The sequence below is a fragment of the Molossus molossus genome, unplaced genomic scaffold (assembly GCF_014108415.1).
Source record: "Molossus molossus isolate mMolMol1 unplaced genomic scaffold, mMolMol1.p scaffold_m16_p_2, whole genome shotgun sequence".
In the NCBI taxonomy this organism is placed as follows: Eukaryota; Metazoa; Chordata; class Mammalia; order Chiroptera; family Molossidae; genus Molossus; species Molossus molossus.
The window spans coordinates 83,655,469-83,673,358 of record NW_023425355.1 but is presented as its reverse complement, the minus strand read 5'-3'; the positions used below and the strand labels follow the sequence as shown (position 1 = coordinate 83,673,358).

The window sequence follows — 17,890 nt, the reverse complement described above, 5'->3', positions numbered from 1 at the left end:
GTTTATAGTGACAGACAATATACTATTAGTCATTTTATAGGTTTAAAAGTAAGTTATCAGGATCCACTTCAATCTTCACAGGATAATAAAAGATTATTATGTGCAGTAACCTATTTATGAAAAAGAAACAGTGTGCTTCTTTCAGACTCCATCAATTGCTTTAATAAGGATTTGAAAAGCTGGACTACTTTATATGCAGATCACTATCCCAGTTGCATAAGGATTTACAATAGACAAAACAAAACTATTTTTGTTGTAAAGAAGGGCTGTTTGTTTAAATCACACAATAATATTTGCATCTAAAATAATTTACAGGCTAATAAGGTTTCAAAAATATTATATAAACTTGGTTAGTTAAAAAATAATTTTAATGCTAAAACTAAAACAAAAGGCTTGCTCAAACTGACAAGAAAAAATTCAAGTAACACATGCCTAAAGAAGGCAGAAGAAAAAAATATGCTTACTTTCTTGGTTTAGATACTTATTAATCAATGTGGAGGTGCAAATAGTACATGATTTTATAGCACCCCGTTGACGCTTCAATGAACTCAAGAGGAAAACACTTCTTTCTCTGAACATGCGAAAATTGAGAATTCTGAGTCTAACTTTTAACCCTAAAAGAAAGTAATGTATACATTTGCCTCTGCTGCCTTGAATTTGCAGAGAACTTACTTGGGAAGTTTTAATCTCACCTTTGAAGTCTTCCTTCAAAGTATTTAATGGCTCATATGTCTTTATTAAATGAGGTGTGTGGCGGCCTCTACTGGTGTGTGTTTATAGAAAATGTTTCAATAGGCAGAAAAAATACTGATTTCAATTAAAAAGTTAGAAATCCAGACTATTATTTAAATATATAAAAATATCTAATTTAATGCAGAAAAATATATTACAAATTGTGTAATGTACTCTTAATTAGGAAAATAATCTAAAACACTGACCATATTAGTGTTAAATAATGATTTACAGAAGGGCATTAATTGTTCAATTCACTCTGATATTGAGTTAAATATATTTTATTAATGAGTTACTAATCCTGACTGAGGCTTTATTACTTCTAGTCCACTGTTAAATCCCCTTAGTTTACTTAAATAAAATCACTTAAAACAAACTCAACAGAAAGGAAATATTTTACAGTTAAATCTATAAAGTCCTAGAACTAGAATCATTTGATGACAGGCTGGTTTCTATAACTCAAGCAAACTGTATATTGACTTAATATAGCTTACATTTCAATCTATTTTACAGTGTTTTAATTTCAGAAACACAACACATTAAAACATGTTCAAAAGCTAAAAGCAACATTTAAGTAATGTACTTAAAGTGCAAAGGCACTTTAACACAAAGAAGTGATACTTATTGTTATACTTAGTAACTGAAGATGGAAATACCATATATCATTATTTACAAAAGAATGTGTAGTTTTAAAAGATCTCTGGAGATCTTCTACAAAATATGCTAAATAGCCATTTTCATTTGAAAAGTTTGCTTACTCTTTCTTCATTCACTATAATCTCCTCTTCCCATCCCCCACTGGAAAAATAAAAGAGAAACAAAACCATAAACAAATATATGAAAAAAAAAGCAATGTAGAAACACTCATGTTCAATGATGACTCCAAAAGAGAGAAGGAAAAAAAAGGGGGGGAGGTTGTGTGTGTGGGAGCAAGAGAGAAATAATTTAAAGGAAAGCTTGAAGAAGCAGTATCATTGATTCACCCCATCCCCCAAACATTTTCAAAGTGCCCCACTGATGCTAGGAAAAGGAGAACACAAATAAACAGGGAAACAAATGCTGTGCTTCCAACAGTTTGGAGCAGCATCCTTTGATGCCATAGGGTTAGAAATGATTTCCCTTTATAGCTGACTGATTGCAGTTTGTTTTTCCAGAACTTCGAGGTAATCTGGTTCTGATTGCGGCTTAGCTTGCAGTAAAGGGTGGTCAGGTTTTGACTGCCCCACAAAGCTTTTCCTGGGAGTTCCATATAAAATGGTTTTATTGATTCTGTCTTGGTTTTGGCGTAGAGATTCATATGAAGGAGCAAACTGCCTTTTAGGTAAGGTACAAAAGTTATAGTGGACTAGTCCTGCACTGGGGAGTTCCTTGACTCTTTCAGCAATATTCTGATACAGCAGCTCAGGCTCTCTTAATGTGGCCTGCTTTTCTAGCAATTCAGTGGCACTTATAGCGTAAGCAACAGTGGCTGGCTCATCTTTTTTCTCTTCCAGGTTGCCATAGCTGAATTCTTGAAGGTTTCGGTAATAGGCCACTGGATCTCCTTCCTTCTGCATGTAGATGGGGTTTTGGCACATCTGCCCCACAGGTGGGGGGATATAGTTATAGACATGGCCATCCATTTTATCCTGAGTCTCACTGTTGTAAGACCCATACTGTAACTGAAAGGAACTTACATCTAAGTTGTTGGCATCCCTTGGAACACTTGGCACCCCCTTTCGGCGTTTCAGAACAAAGACGAATAAACCAGCCCCAAAACAGACAGATAAAATAAAGACAACAAGCAATCCTAAAATTAAGACGGAAAGTGGGACTTCAGTGTGTAGTTCAGGATAGGAACTAGGAGACACACTAAGCAACCGAGGTGTGTTTGTGTTGTGATTCATTGACAGAATGGTTCCCTCTGACAAGTTTGAACTGCCTGGACAGATAGCCTCCCTCCCCAGAAACTTCAGGATCTCCCCAGCATGCTTAGCTGGAGAATCACAGGTCACCTCATTGATGATGACAGGAGAATTGGCATGTTCTGTCCAGTCTTTTAGTCCCATGATATCACATGTGCAGTCCCACGGGTTCTCTTGCAGATCTATCTGGATAAAAGCTGGAAGCTGATCCAGAATTCCTTTCACTGGCAGGTGAGAAAAATGGTTGTTTCTCAGATTCAGCCTGGTGAGGGCCGTGCCTCCAAATATGTTATCAGGTAAGGATCTCAGCAGATTGTTATTCAGAAAGAGTAGCTGTAGGTTAATCAAAGCATCAAAGGTCAGCGGCTTTATTTCCTTAATGACATTATACTCTAAATAGAGATACTGCAAGCTGTGCAGTCCATCAAACATAGCAGGATATAGCACTTCAAGGTAATTGCCATTCAGGTAAAGTCTGCGTAAACTGGTCAGGTTTGTGAAGGCACCTTCCTGAATGACTGCAATCCTGTTGTTTCCTAAATGTAACAAATCCAAAGAACTATAATCTAAAAGGTCGTTCTTATAGACAGTTTGAAGATAGTTCCCTGTAAGGTAGAGTTTCTTTGGACTGGTAGGTTTTGGCTGCAGGTCGGATATATTAATGAACTTCCTTTCTTGGCAGTTTACATTTAAACCATTATCTGAACTCTGAGACGTGCACACACAGCTACTGGGGCAGGTTAGGGGCACAGGGGACTTGGTCTGGTACACCATGATTGGGCCAAAGCTCTGACGGTCCTTCGACACAGTGACCCGGGGAGTTGGACGATTTCTCATTTTGGGTGGTCTGCTGGCTTTTGGCGCCCTGGTTGGGTTGAGGGCAGGATTCATTGTAGGTGACAGCCTTTGGATGTGTGTCTCAGCAGGGCTGCCCCTCTGACTGGAGTCACCGGAAATTTTTCGTGGACAGAGGTCTTGCCTGGCCAGTTGGGTCACATCTTTCCCATGCAATCTAAAGGGAGTTTCACAGACAATCTCCCCCACAAAAACAGTTATGGTGTCCAGCCAAGCCTTGAGAGGAAGTAAGTCACAAGTGCAGTTCCATGGATTTTCCTCCAGCTGAATCTCCATGATACCTCCAATATGTTCAAGGACACCAGCAAAAGGCATCACTTTCAGCCTATTTCCTCTCAGGTCTAAGTGGGTCAGCAGGACAAACCTGAACACATTGCTGGGCAGTGACAGCAGAAGGTTGTCATTCAAGATGAGCACTTTGAGCTTATTCAGTTTGCTGAATGCCCCTGCCTCAATGGCACTGATGTAATTATAGTCAGCTTGGAGGTACTCCAGGCTTTCCAAGCCCAGGAAAGTGTCCTCCCTCAGCACCTCGAGCTTGTTGTTGTTGAGGTGTAGTCTCTTCAGTGTTTTCAGGCCACTGAATGCCCCGGTTCTGATCTCCTGCAGCCCGTTGTTACCTAGGTGGAGAGTTACTGCGTTGGAGTAATTGAGGAACTCATTTGGGTACAGTCTTGTCAGGAGGTTTCCATTGAGGAAAAGCTGGTAGATTCTATACTGGGGAGGCTGGAGCAGGCTAACAGTAGTAAATCCTTTGTTTTCGCAGTTAATATTCAGTACGTTTTCCTTCTCTTCGCACAGGCAGCGGATCCTGCAGATGTCTTTCGCAGTTTTGCGACTCTCTGTCTGTAAGAACCCGGCCACCATTAACACACTGAGGAACCAAACGCTGCTCAGCATCTTTAGGCACCGTTGGTGTCAGCTCAGGTACCTACAGGCAAACCTTCCAAGAAGCAGGAGAGAACAGGGTTCGGGGAGAAAGAAACAAGGAAGCCCAATTAAAATGGCAAAGCAATGGGGCAAAGAGGGAGGGCGGGAAGAAAAATGCGGGGAGTGGACCACAAGGCAAAATGAAATCACAGTTTTTCAAATCGGTTTCTTCTCTCGTCCCCCCTCCCCCCCCTGCACACGCACACACACACACAGGGTCCCGAATACACATACACGTGCTTGCACCTGATTTCCCTGCAGACTGCAGCCAGCCATGGAATCATTACTAACTGAGTTGTCCTACTAAATCCAGCCCATTTCCTCCTCCCCTGGGGTATCTTGAAGAGGTCTCAGGAGGCTCTGGGCTGGCGGCAGAAATTGCTTTACTTTTTTTTTTTTTTTAACTGCTCAAAAAAGGGAGTTGGAAAATCAGAGGACTGGCAGCAGGAGAGGGGGAGCATGAAAGAGCAAAGATAGCGCGCCTTGGGGGTTACTCACACATCACGAGAAGATGGGACTCCCCTCCTCTGCAGTCCGCCTGTAGTTCAGCATCTTCAGAAAAAGAGGGAGAGCAAGGTAAAAGGAAACGTCGCTTCCGGGGGGATACCCTGTTTAACGTTGATTGATTTAATTTGACCAAGGGGGAGGAGGGAGCGGTGCACAGAAATAAGAAATCTGGCAGGCAACGAACGGGAGAGGATGAGTAGGGTTGGAGGCGGGGAAGCTGAGGCAACACGGACCCGTGGATGCGATTGCGTAGGAAGGTCGGGGATCAGACCGGCAGGGTCAGCAGGCAGCGACTGCAAGAGCCTTGGTGAAGGCTTCCAATCCGGTGGCAGCGGCAGCAGTGCGCCTAGCAGTTTGAATTTGAGAGGTTTTGCAGGCTCCTCAGGACAAGGATAGGGTGACGTCAAGGGGGGGCGGGAGGAGGCTGTCGATCGAGAGCATGCTGCGCCCCGGGAGGGAGAGGCAGATGCTTCCCTTCACTGCGAGTGGCAACGCTCTAATCTGGGTTGCATCAAATTATTCTGAACTACTCTACCTCCCTCCTAGTGGTTTCTTCCACCTGCCCTTTCCTCCTGGCCATTCCAGATTCCCAATCTGGGGTCCAGATTTTCCCTCTCTCTCTCTCTCCACCTCTCCTTGTGTGTAGCTGTGCCTCTTTTGCTACTGTTCTGAGGCCTGCCTGCCAGCCTCCTAGCTCAAATGCTCTTGGTGAGAGGGTGAGGTTTGTTCATGCAGCAGTGTGTCTGTGTAGGAGGACAAGAAGTTCTCCTAGGGGATGTATGCTTTACATACAGAGCTTTGTTTCAGTGCTTACAGAATTACTCTGGGTATTTGCCTGACTCTGAAAGCCAGCTCAACATTAGCTTATGGGCTGAGATAAACAACAAAACCTGTTTCTACCTGAGGTTTACACTTAGTCAGATGAGGTTTAAACGTTTGTTTTTTGTCCAAAGGAAGGAGAAAAAGAGTGGGTGTCAGAAAGGCACTGCCAGGCTGAACCTCAGCTGGGAGTGGGAGTTCAGGGAATGGTGCTTAAGCCCTCCAGGCTGCAGGCAGGGGCCTGGGAGCTAGATGAACAGAAGACAGCAATGCAGGAAGACTGGCTCCTGAGAAAGAGAGAAGAGATGAGCTAAGTCAGGCCTCAGACCCAGTAGACTTAGGTTCTGATCTAGCTCTATTGCCAGGTGTGTCACTTGTTTCTGGATCTTCCAATCCCCATTGGCAAATGGGCCCTTCCAGCTCTGACAGTCAATCAAATTCAGATAACCTTCCACAGCACTATTAATGGCCAGGTATTGGGTTTTGCCTTCATCATCTCATTTCTTCTTTGCTATATGTAGGTCCCCTGGACCCAGGAGTCTCCCTGTGGAGTCCATTTGTAACATGTGGATGGCTGCTGTTGCTGAGAAGTGCCAAGGGCTGTTTCTCCAGGAAGATGAGGCAGGAAAATTAGGCAATGAAAGAGAGTGGAAAAAGGAATTGACCAAGCCATGTGCCTGTTTCACAAAACATTTCTTTCCCTGTGCCTTCAGTCCTAGCCTGCTGCAGAGGGAGTTAACACAAGGTTCCATTGATGGACCAAATTCCAAATATATATAATCATAGACAAACCAAGTAATCTGAGATGGAAAAGCTCTCCATTTCTCTCCTCCTCCTTCTCTATTAAGCTCAGAACCCAGGATTGCTCAACCATATAAGCTCTTCTTTCCCAAGAAGGACTCAGGACAGTTTATAAACTTAGGCGCTAAGGCAACCTGTAGCTCTGGCAATTTCCTTTGGAATTTTTTTCAGGCTTTCTCTTTTCCCCTCCTTTTCCTTAGGGGAAGAGCCTTGAACCAGACATTATGAGCCTCCTCCCCATTCTGTAATTCTTGCTTGGTCTTGGGTGGGAGCCTTTCCTTCTGGGGCCTCAAATTGTCCTTCTCTATGCCAAAGGGTGACATTGAGATGAGCTGACCTCAAAAGGGGAGAGGGCTTCTCACTCTATTGCAATTGCATCATTAGATGCAAGCAGAATGATGAGTGAGACCATGATTAAGCACCCTTTCATGATCAAGGGACATTTGTTTCTACACATTTCCAAATATTAAATATACATAGTTCCTAGTGAGATGTGATGTATTCATTCAGTCATTCATTTAGCAAACATTTATTAATTAAGTTAATATTTCATTGAAGTAGAAGCCAACATGAGAGCTGGACAAGATCTTTGAAATCAGATTCGTTTTATAGATGAAGATATCTGTCAACCAGGGAAAGTGCTGAATCACTTAATTAAGTTCAGGAAGGTGTAAAATTAGAAACAGAACCCAGGAATTCTGAGTTCCAGTCCAGCAGCTTTCCAAAAAGCTCACTACTGCTTAAGGTGAATAAGAGAAGAACTTCCTAAATTTAAATACTGGTAGTGGTATTTTACCTAAAAGTGTTCTTTAAAAAAATTGTATTTGAAAGTGAAATAGCAAATATTAGTTTTAGTTCTCAAATATAGTAATTTCCTTCAAGATGTTGATGATATACTGTGAATACTTATTGAAAACACTCTTTTCTTATGAATTTTAGAGATGGGGGTGTAAATAGATTGGGGGAGCTGGGAACACTTGAAATTAATGACAAATCATAGTAAAGGAAATGAGGAGGTCACTAGCTGCAGGGAAAGACATGGGGGACCCTGAAGTGTTGTGCAGATAGGTCTTTCTTTCATGGACCTTCTCACCACTGCTCCTTCTACCGCCTGTCTTGAGCTTCCCCAGCCACTTTCCTAAACATAGTTATTGAGACTAAATCAGTCCCAACCCTGATAAAACACTTTAAGTTTCATTTGGCCCTGCGTCTCAGGGAAGAATGGCCTCAGTACCCCACTAAAGAGCGCGTGCTTTAAGGCGGTGGTAAGGTGAACCGGGAGCCCTGGGGTGGCAGAGGCAGAAGCCAGGGAGGCAAAAACCAGGACTCCATGCCCTCAGTCTCACTCGCATCTAACCGAATAGAGTCTGGCACTGGTCACCAATGTTTCACCTGGGAGCGGTAGGTGCGGCAGACTTGCAACCCACGTCCACCCGGTCGCCAGTAAGGCCACCGGGGGTTAATAGGAGTCCCTAAGCCTGCAGTGCGGTGTATGGGGATTCGAGTGTCTGCCTGCGGCCACCTTCCTCCCACTCCCCTTGCCCCAATCCTCTGCAAATGCCTTTCCCCAGGGACTCTTCCGGGAGACCAGGGGGCTAGGGAATAGTACGTCGCCCAGCTCCCGGACTCCGGCCGCTAGCGCAGCCCTCCCCATTTCTGCTAGATGCCTGATGCCAGGCGTGGGGCCCACAGCCACAACGGCCTCCCGCATTTCCCTTGCTCTGGGGCCGGCCGGGCGCGTGGGCCTCACGTAGCTTCGGTGACCGCCTGGCAGCGCGATGCCTCGAGCCCGACCACGCCTGCAAGAACGGTCCCAGAGCCAGCCAGCCCTGGTGAGGGTGGGAGGCGAGGGCGGCCTCAGCGCGCAGTCCCGGGCGGCTGGCCCTCGGTTCTTCCACGCCATAACCATCGCAGGGAGAAGCAACCGCAAAAGGAGCGGAAGATCCATTGGAGACCGCTCTCCCTCTGCGGCTGCGGCGTTCCCAAGTGCTCACAACTTACCCAGCGAGCGCGCCTCCAGGGGAGGCGCCCACAGCATCGGCGACCAGGGAAGGCACGGAAGCCAACACAGTCTGGGACCCGTGCGGCCCACGAGCGAGTCCAAGGCAGCGATCCCCACTGGAGAGGCTCGCCGCTGCGGGGCAGCGCTTCCCACAGGAAGGAGAGAGTGAGCCGAGTGGGTGGAGTGAAGCAGAGAGGGGGAGAGCAGAAGGAGGAGGGATGGAGGGACTGAGGGAGGGAAGGCGGCGGGTCTCCCGCACTTATCAATCATCCGGCTGATCAAAAGTCCCCTCTGTGCAGCCGGGAGGAGGATGTATCCGCCCACAGAGGAGCCGCTACTCCATTTCTCAGACAGCGCCAAGGGGCGCTGTTGATGCCTCTAGGCTCCTTGCACCTGGAACTCTGCCCAGCCCCTGCAGCTTCTACTGTGGGCTGTAGCTCAGATTCAGTCAAGTGAATAAGGATGGCACTTGGTGGATACCAAAGCCAAGGGCAGATTAAGACCACTGGGTGGGAGTTAAGGGCAAGTGCAAGAGCAGCCAGCCCTGGAAGCTGGACACCCCCCCAGAGATGGCTGCCTCCCCTAACTAGTAAGCTCCCAAGCATTGGAGTTCGCAGGCAGATATTTAAGGTTCTCCTAGGAGGATGGTAAACAAGAAATTTCCGTAGAATATGGGGCTGAGTTAAACGTGTGCCAATGTGTTAACAAAAGCAAGCCCTTAGCAGTGTTCCAGGCCCTATTTTGATTATTTTTATTCTCCATGACCTTGCCTGCATCTACTAAAGCATACTTTTGGCCATTCTTCCTTTTTCTCCTTTCTTTTTCCTCTTGGAGTAGTCTTGGTGGTTGTGAATCCCTTAAAGGAAGGCTCTCAGTGAAATAATCACTGTAGCCCTGGCCAGTTTGGCTCAGGGGTTGAGCATCAGCCTGCGGACCAGAGAATCCAGGGATCAGTTCCTGCTAGGGGCACATACCACCAAAAATAAGAAAAAATAAAATAAAATAAAAAGAAAGAATCACTGTAGTTCAAGAGGTAGGTGTGATGTTCTCCAAGACCACTGCAGTTCCCTTCAAGACCTGCTTTTCCTAGGGCCTGTCTTCAACCCTCCCAGGGTATTCTGGATGAAGTTGCACTTTATTAATCTAAACCAGAGTAAGGAGTTTTTTTTGTTTGTTTGTTTGTTTTTTGTTTTTTATGGTACTAAGACATCCCCCCTCAATCTTAGAGGAGGGTGGCCTTAAAGTTGTCACTATCTTGTCTTTCTCATAACCCTTCTAGAACCTGTAAGACCCCCAATTCTTCAGAATATCCACAAGCTTGATGGTGGATAACAGAAGGGGAAGCAAGGATAGTGTAGGGGTGTGAAATTTAGCTCTTTTGTTAATGAATTCCTATTGGGATTTGTCTGTTATCAAGGTTGTTTGTTTCTTATACATTTAAACCAAGTTCTCACAGCCCTGACTTCACTTCATTCTTGTCCTCATCCTGGGGAATCATTTGTGCTTCTTCTTTCTGTTCTTGGCTTTCTTTACATCATGGTTTTCTAAGAAGACCATGCTGAACCTTTTAAAAGAAAAATTACTGATAATCACATATTATGAATACATGCAGTGTTTATTTTAGTAATACTCCAAAGAACAATCTCTTATAATAATATATCTGAGATTTTAAGTATCATTGCTGTTGCTTTAACTTCCCTGAGAAAAATCTTTTGAGATTTCCCTGCCTGTCATATAAGCAATTTCAGAATAATACAGTCCACACATACTTACATGGGCAAAGTATTTACAGTTACATATTCATAAACATTGCCCTGCTTTACCAATATCATTATTTGTGTAAAATATCTCAACACTGTTTGCTACAGACTATAGCAGCAATCTGGGCACATTATTACTAACTTCGGACAGTTAATGCTGTCTCCTCTGCATTTGTGTCATTTCAGATCCTATCATATTTTACTGTAGTTATTTAATATGCATTATAAACAACCACAAAACACAGATCTCAGAGTCCATTCACAGGCAGAAATAATGAGACAGTCATGCTGAAAAAAGGAGACTGAGAAGGGTGGTGTGTCCCCAGCTAATGGGAACACACACTAAACAATAACTTATATGCTGATAAGATGAGGAACATGGCATCAATGACAAAAACCAGTATTTTATTTTGATCCAGTAGAATAAACATGTATAAAATGACATGTATCAATTTTCATTAGCCTTGTATTTATCATCCCTTAGAAAAGCATTTAGAAGCCTGCCTTTCCACAAGGGATCACACTGACATTAGATAAAATGAAAAAAAAAAAAAAAAAAACACAGATTTTTCTGTCAGTATCAATTTTGCAAGTAGATGGGTAGCTGTTTCTAAGGGTGTTGTGAATGCACACATACACACAATGATGTTCAGTACAAAACTTTCTGTGGTGGTTGTTGCATAGATAATTGCAGGAGAAGAGAGCTGGAAGGCTGTGAGAGTTTTCACCATACCAATTTTTTTGAAAGCTGATTTATACTGACTTCTAAAAGCTTCTGTGTATTTTGTTGAAATAATTAATTATTAAAGATGTGCTTATTAATGTACTATTGTTAATACAGGTAGCATGATTAATTATTTGGTGCAGTGTCATTGTAAATGCATCTAGATATTTGTGTGGTGTTTATTGATTAGTTCATATCACTAAAGGGCTTAGAGATTCCTGATTGCAATGATAGTGGGGACAGAAAGAAAATTAAATTTTACTTGTGATTTTATAATTTTATTCTCAGATTAGGAGAAAATCAGATATTTCATCTGGGATGAATAAAAAACAGACATGTGCAGCCGTCTGGTATGGCTCAGTGGTTGAGCATAGATCCATGCACCAAAAAGTCACCAGTTCAATTCCCAGTGAGGGCACTTGCCAGGGTTGTGGGACCCATTCCCAGTGGGGGTCATGCAGGAGGCTGCCAATCGATGTTCTCTCTCATCGATGTTTTTATCTCTTTCTCCCTCTCCCTTCCTCTTTCTAAAATTTAATTTAAAAAAATTTAAAAAATTAATAAAAACATTAAAAAATATAGATGTGCATACATTTCTAGGATGAAGGAAATGTTGCCCAATTACTACATAGTACATAGTTTGCTTGAAAATGTTGTTTTTCCATCTTTCTAAACCTATCTAGACCTGAAAAACTTTAAAAAATAAACAAAAAATAATACAAAGGAGAAACCTCATGCAGAGTCAAATTCTAAGACAAATGTGAGGTGTTTTCAGAGAATACAGTCCATTGTGAATCAAAGATTTCAAAGAAGATTTCAGAGAGAAGGACAATTTTCTAGATAAAGAAACGCAACACAGAGGGCACACCATTAAGACCAGTAATTACAGTTTATTTTTTTTATTTTTTAATTAATTAATTTATTTTTGTTACAGATGTTTCTCCTTTTTCCCCTACTGATTCCCCTCTTCCCCTCTTCCCCTCCCTCCCCACCCTGTCCCCAGTTTGTTATCCATGTCCATTGTTCATGCATACATGCATATAAGTTCTATGGTTTATCTCTCCCCCAACACTCCCTCCTCTGGGGATTGTCAGTTTGTACTCCACTTCCACATCTCTGGGACAACCCCATTCCTCAGACTGTTATGATCCTTATATTCCACAAATGAGTGAGATTATGTGGTATTTGTCTTTCTCTGCTTGGCTTGTTTCACATAACATAATACTCTCCAGGTCTTTCCATGCCATCTCAAAGGAAAAGAGATCTTTCTTTCTTACAGTTGCATAATATTCCATTGTGTACATGTACCACAGCTTTTTAAGCTACTCATCTACTGATGGACACTTTGGCTGTTTCCAGAACTTAGTTATTGTAAATAGTGCTGCTATGAACATAGGGGTACATATATCCTTTTGGTTAGTTTTTCAGGCTTCTCAGAGTATATTCCTAGAAGAGGGATCACTGGATCAAATGGAAGTTCAATTTTTAACTTTTTGAGGTAACACCATAGTGTTTTCCACAGTGGCTGCACCAGTCTGCATTCCAACCAGCAGTGTACTCAAGTCCCCTTTTCTCCACATCTTCGCCAACACTTGTTGTTTGATGATTTGTTGATGGTAGCCATTCTGACAGGTGTGAGGTGATACCTCATTGTTGATTTAATTTGCATCTCTCTGCTGATTAGTGATGTTGAACATTTCTTCATATGTCTCTTGGCCGTTTGTATGTCCTGTTTGGAGAGGTGTCTATTTAGGTCCTCTGCCCATTTTTTTAAATTTGTTCTTTTGTCTTCCTTTTGTTGAGTTGTATGAGCACTCTATATATTTTGGAAAGTCACCCCTATCTGATGCATCACTGGTGATTATGGTCTCCCATAGATCTTGCGTTGTGTGTTCATTTTCATTGGTTTCCAGGAAGTTTTTAATTTCTTCCTTAATCTCATTAGTAGCCCATTCATTGTTTAATGACATGCTATTTAGCCTCCAAGTGTTTGAATGTTTTTGTTTGATTCTATTGTAATTAAGTTCTAGTTTCATGCCACTGTGATCTGAGAATATGCTTGATATGATTTCAGTGTTCTTGAATTTGTAGAGACTTGCTTTGTGTCCTAACATGTGGTCTATCTTTGAGAATGATCCATGTGCACTTGAGAAGAATGTATAAACAATGCCATCTATTTCTTAATATTAAGTTTGTGTCCTGCTACTTTGCCAAATTTTTTTTATTAAATCTAGAAGATCTTTTATGGAGTCTTTAGGGTTTTCAATGTGCAATATGTCATTTGCAAATAATGACAGTTTCACTTCCTTCTTTCCAATTTGGATGCCTTTTATTTTTTCTTCTTGTCCAATTTTTGTGACTAAGAATTCCAGTACTATGTTAAATAGGAGTGGCAAACGTGGGCATTCCTGTCATGTTCCTGTTCTTAAGGGAAATGCTTTTAGTTTTTGCCCATTGAGTATGATGCTGGCTTTACGTTTTTCATATATGGCCTTTATTATGTCAAGATATGATTCCTCTATTTCCACATTTCTGAGTATTTTCACAAGAAATGGGTGCTGGATTTTGTCAAATGTTTTTGAGTGTTCATTGACATAATCACATGGTTTTTATCTTTCATTTTGTTTATGTGGTGCACCATATTTATTGATTTGTACATATTGTATCAGCTTTGAATTTCTCGATAAATTCCTCTTTGTCTTGGTGAATATTTTTTTAAATGTATTGCTGGATCTGACTTGCTAATATATTGTTAAGTATATGGCATCTATGTTCATCAGGGATATTGACCTGTAGTTTTCTCTTTGTAGAGTCTTTACCTGGTTTTCGAATTAGAATTATGCTGACTTCATAAAATCAGTTTGGAAGTCTTCCTTCTTGTTGAACTTTTTGGAGTAGTTTGAGGAGCATTGGTGTTAGTTCTTCTTTGAATGTTTGGTAAAACTCCCCTGTGAAGCTCACTGAGCCTAGACTTTTGTTTGCTAGGTGTTTCCTGATTACATCTTCAATTTTCTTAGTTGTTATTGGTCTATTCCTGTTTTCTATCTTTTCCCAGTTCAGTTTTGGGAGACAATATATTTCTAGAAATTTGTTTGTTATGCCTAGATTGTCCAATTTCTTGGCGTGAACTTGTTCATAGTATTTGTTAACGATCCTTTGTATTTCTGTGGCATCAGTTGTTACTTCTCTTTCATTTCTGATTTTGTTTATTCAGGTCCTCTCTCTTTGATTCTTCGGGAGTCTAGCTAAAGGTCCATCAATCTTGTGTATCTTTTCAAATAACCAGGTTTTAGTTTAATTGATCTTTTGAATTGTATTATTGGTCTCTACATTGTCTACTTCTCCTCTGATTTTTACTGTTTCTTTCCTTATACTTGCTCTGGATTTTTCTTTTTGTTTTCTTTCTGTTTTTTTAATTTGTGAGGTTAGATAGTGAAATAGAAATTTTTCTTGTTTCTTGAGGAAGGCTTGTATTTCTATGAGCTTTTCTCTCAGAACTGCTTTCACTGCATCCCATAGATTTTGTGTTATTGTGGGTTTATTTTTATTGGTTTCCAGGAGTTTTTAATTTATTCTTTGACCTCTTTGGTAACCCATTTATTGTTTAATTACATGCTATTTAGCCTCCATGTGTTTGAATGTTATTGCTGCAATTAATCTCTAGTTTTATGTCATTGTGATCTGAGAAGATGCTTGATATGATTTTCTTGAACTTGTAGAAACGTAGTTTGTGTCCTAACATGTGATCTGTCTTTGAGTTTATCCCATATTCACTTCAGAAGAATGTGAATTCTGCAGTATTGTGGTTAAGTCTCTATAGATATCTATTAAATACATTTGATCTAGGCATCACTTAGAGTCTCTGTTTTCTTGTTAATTTTTTTTTGTCTAGAAAATCTGTTCAGTGATGTCAGCAGGATGGTGAAGAAATACAATACCCTGATTGTATTGCTGTTGATTTCTTCTTTGAAGTCCTCTAGAAGTTTTTAAATATATTTAGATTCTCCTCTATTGGGTGCATTTATGTTCATCATGGTTATGTCTTCCTGTTGGATAGATAGTTTTAATATTATGTAGTGGCCTTTTTGTCTCTAGTTATGGCCTTCATTTAGAAGTCTATTTTATCAGATATGAGTATTGCTACCTCAGCTCTTTTTCTTTTGATTTGCTTGGAAGATTTGTTTCATCCTATCACTTTCAACCTATGCTAGTCATTTGTTGTGAGATGTGTCTTCTGTAAACAACATGTACATATAAATGATGCTTTCTTATCCATTCAGCTACTCTGTGTCTTTTGATCCATTTACATTTAATGTTATTATTGATATGTACTTATTTATTGCCATTTTTGTTTATTGTGGTTATATATATTTTTTCTTTTTTCTGCTAATTATAGCAGTCCTTTTCACATTTATTGCAGTGCTGGTTTGGTGCTAATATATTCCCTTAGTCTGGAAAACTAATTATTTTATTTTTATTTTGAATTATAGCCTTGCTGATAGAGTAATCTTGAGTTCAGATTTTTGTTCATCATTACCTTGATTACTTCATGTCATTGCATTCTGGTCTGTCATGTTCCTATTGAGTAGTCAGCTGATAGCTTTCTGAGGGTTTCTTTGTAGGTAACTTGTTGTTTATCTCTTGATGTCGTTAGGATTCTTTGTCTTTAATTTTTAGCATTTTAATTCTTATGTGTTCTGGTGTGGGCCAGTTAGGGTTCTTCTTACTCAGGACTCTCTCTCTGCTCCTTGTACTTGTATGCCTTCTTCCTTCACCAAATTAGTCAAGTTTTCTGTCACTATTTCTTCAAACATATTCTTTAACCCTTACTCATTTTCTTCTTCTTCTGAAACGCCTATGATGCAGATGTTATTATGTTTCATATCGTCCCACAGTTTTCTTAAGCTGTCTTTCTTGTTTTTAATTATTTTTTCTTTTTGAATCTCTGATTGAGCAATTTTTTCTACCCTGTCTTCTAATTCACTGATCCAATTCTCAGCTTCCTCTACTCTCCTGTTTAGTCCTTCCAATGTGTTCTTTATTTCTGGTATGTCATTCTTCCTTTCTGCTTGGTGGTTTTATATTTACAATTGGTTGATTTTCAATGTTTCCTTATCTTCACGCATTCTGTTGAGCTTCTTCATTATCATCACTCTGAACTCTATCTCTGATAACTTGCTTAACTGCGTTTCATTTATCTCTTCTTCAGTAGAGTTCTCTTGTTCTTTCATTTGGGATTTCTTTCTTTGTTTCACCATTTTGGCTGTCTCAATGGGTTTTGGAGCCTGCCAAGTTTTCTCTGTGGGTATTGGAGTTCCACTGGTTGTGGCTCCCTCTACTGGGTTTGGATGAGTGTGGGAGGACTCACATTAAACACCACTGTCAAGTCTTATTTTTCTGGGTAGTTTTGCAACCCAGCAAAGGTTTAGTTATTCTTAGGCTTTTTTTGCCTGGAGCCTGTCTCAGTTACTTGGAGAGCCTTGGTTATTGACTCAAACTGAATGAAAAAATCCCTCAGATGTTAAGGGTATCAATATTTACAGTGAGTGGCACTGATGCTTTCTGAATATTAATGAGCCTCAATTTGCATTGTTTTGGTCTGGCCTGGCAATGTTAAATTCCTGAGGGAGGGGTCATTGCTTCTCCATGGGGCCCTGGGAAGGGGCTCTTTGTATAAGATGGCTACTGTCCTGTGGGTAGTGATTCAGCACAAAACTCCCATTGCCCTCCCAGTTCTCTAATCTCCTGAGTCTCTTCACACAGTTCCAGTCAAGTTCACACTTTATCTGCTTGAGCACAAGATGAGTGGCTGTAGCTAATTTACTGGTCTGCCATGTCCCTATGTGCTATGGAGCTGCCTTGGAATTTTAACCCTGAGGGGGCTGCTCACAGCTAAAACAGCTGCTGTCTTTGGGCTCTTAGCCTGCCTTCTTGTGCCTCCGCAGTTCTCACCAGGCTCGATATAGTGTCTTCTTTCTGTCTCTGGTTATATGGGTCCTCCACAGCTGCTGTTCTGTTAGCTTTTTCTGAAGATTTGTATTTATTTTAGTTGTAATTCCAGTTTGGTCCTGAGAGATGGCCTGTGAAGCTTCCATTCACTTCACAATTATTTTGAAATTCCTAATGTCATTCTTTATTTAATTTAATATTAAACAATATATAGGTTTGCTTTGTGAGAAAACACTTTATGAGTCATTCTTTATTTATTTAATTTTATAGTTCTTTTAGATCGTTTCATGTTGATGCATAAAATACTTATTGCTCAGTTTATCTGTTATATAGTAGTCATCATATAAAGGTATCAAATTTTATTGATAAATTTCCCAATATTAGACATCTAACCTGTTTCCTTTTTTTTTTTTTTTTTCACCAATACAAACAAGTCACTTCCATGTAATAAATACCTTTTCTTTTTACCTTGTCTTTACTGTTCTGAATTGGTGCTCATTTTTCTTCCACATTTAGACCCTTGTTTATATTTCTTAGCATCTAACACTATTTATAACAATTTATTTAGCACAGCTGATGTGGCTCAGTGGTTGATCCTTGACCTGCACATCTAGAGGTCACTGGTTCAATTCCCAGTCAGGGCAAATGCCTAGGTTTTGGGCCTTATCCCCATTGGGGGGCATGCAGGAAGTGGCCAATCAATTTTCTCTGTCATTAATGTTTCTAACTCACCCTCTCCCTTCATCTCTTTCTAACATCAATAAAGAAAAAAAAAACAATGCATTTATTTACTTTATTCATTATTTACTTTTTACAAGTGGCTATATTACCCACTATATTGAAAGGTCTGTATGAAGGAACTGGGTTTGGTGTTGTTATTGTTCACCAATTTGTGTATGTTGGGTGC

General features: G+C 40.8%; 1 protein-coding gene across 4 annotated transcripts; it reads right to left on the bottom strand.

The window, feature by feature from the left end:
- Nucleotides 1-1,001: 1,001 nt before the first annotated feature.
- On the bottom strand, nucleotides 1,002-4,782 carry SLITRK2 (SLIT and NTRK like family member 2). 4 transcript variants are annotated; one of them, XM_036271263.1, is made up of 2 exons: nucleotides 4,658-4,782; nucleotides 1,002-4,434 (listed from the first exon to the last, which is right to left on the bottom strand). In XM_036271263.1, exon 2 carries the CDS (start codon nucleotides 4,389-4,391, stop codon nucleotides 1,854-1,856), a length of 2,538 nt encoding a protein of 845 aa, XP_036127156.1. In that variant the 5' UTR covers nucleotides 4,392-4,434; nucleotides 4,658-4,782; the 3' UTR covers nucleotides 1,002-1,853. The 4 variants fall into 4 exon arrangements, with proteins under 4 accessions (XP_036127156.1, XP_036127155.1, XP_036127157.1 ...); XM_036271262.1 differs by having other exon boundaries at nucleotides 1,002-4,422; XM_036271264.1 differs by having other exon boundaries at nucleotides 4,668-4,782.
- Between the last annotated feature and the right edge of the window lie 13,108 nt (nucleotides 4,783-17,890).

What these genes read in the sequence shown, in the direction of transcription:
- SLITRK2 (XM_036271263.1), bottom strand. Translation starts at nt 4,391, where the DNA reads ATGCTGAGCAGCGTTTGGTTCCTCAGTGTGTTAATGGTGGCCGGGTTC.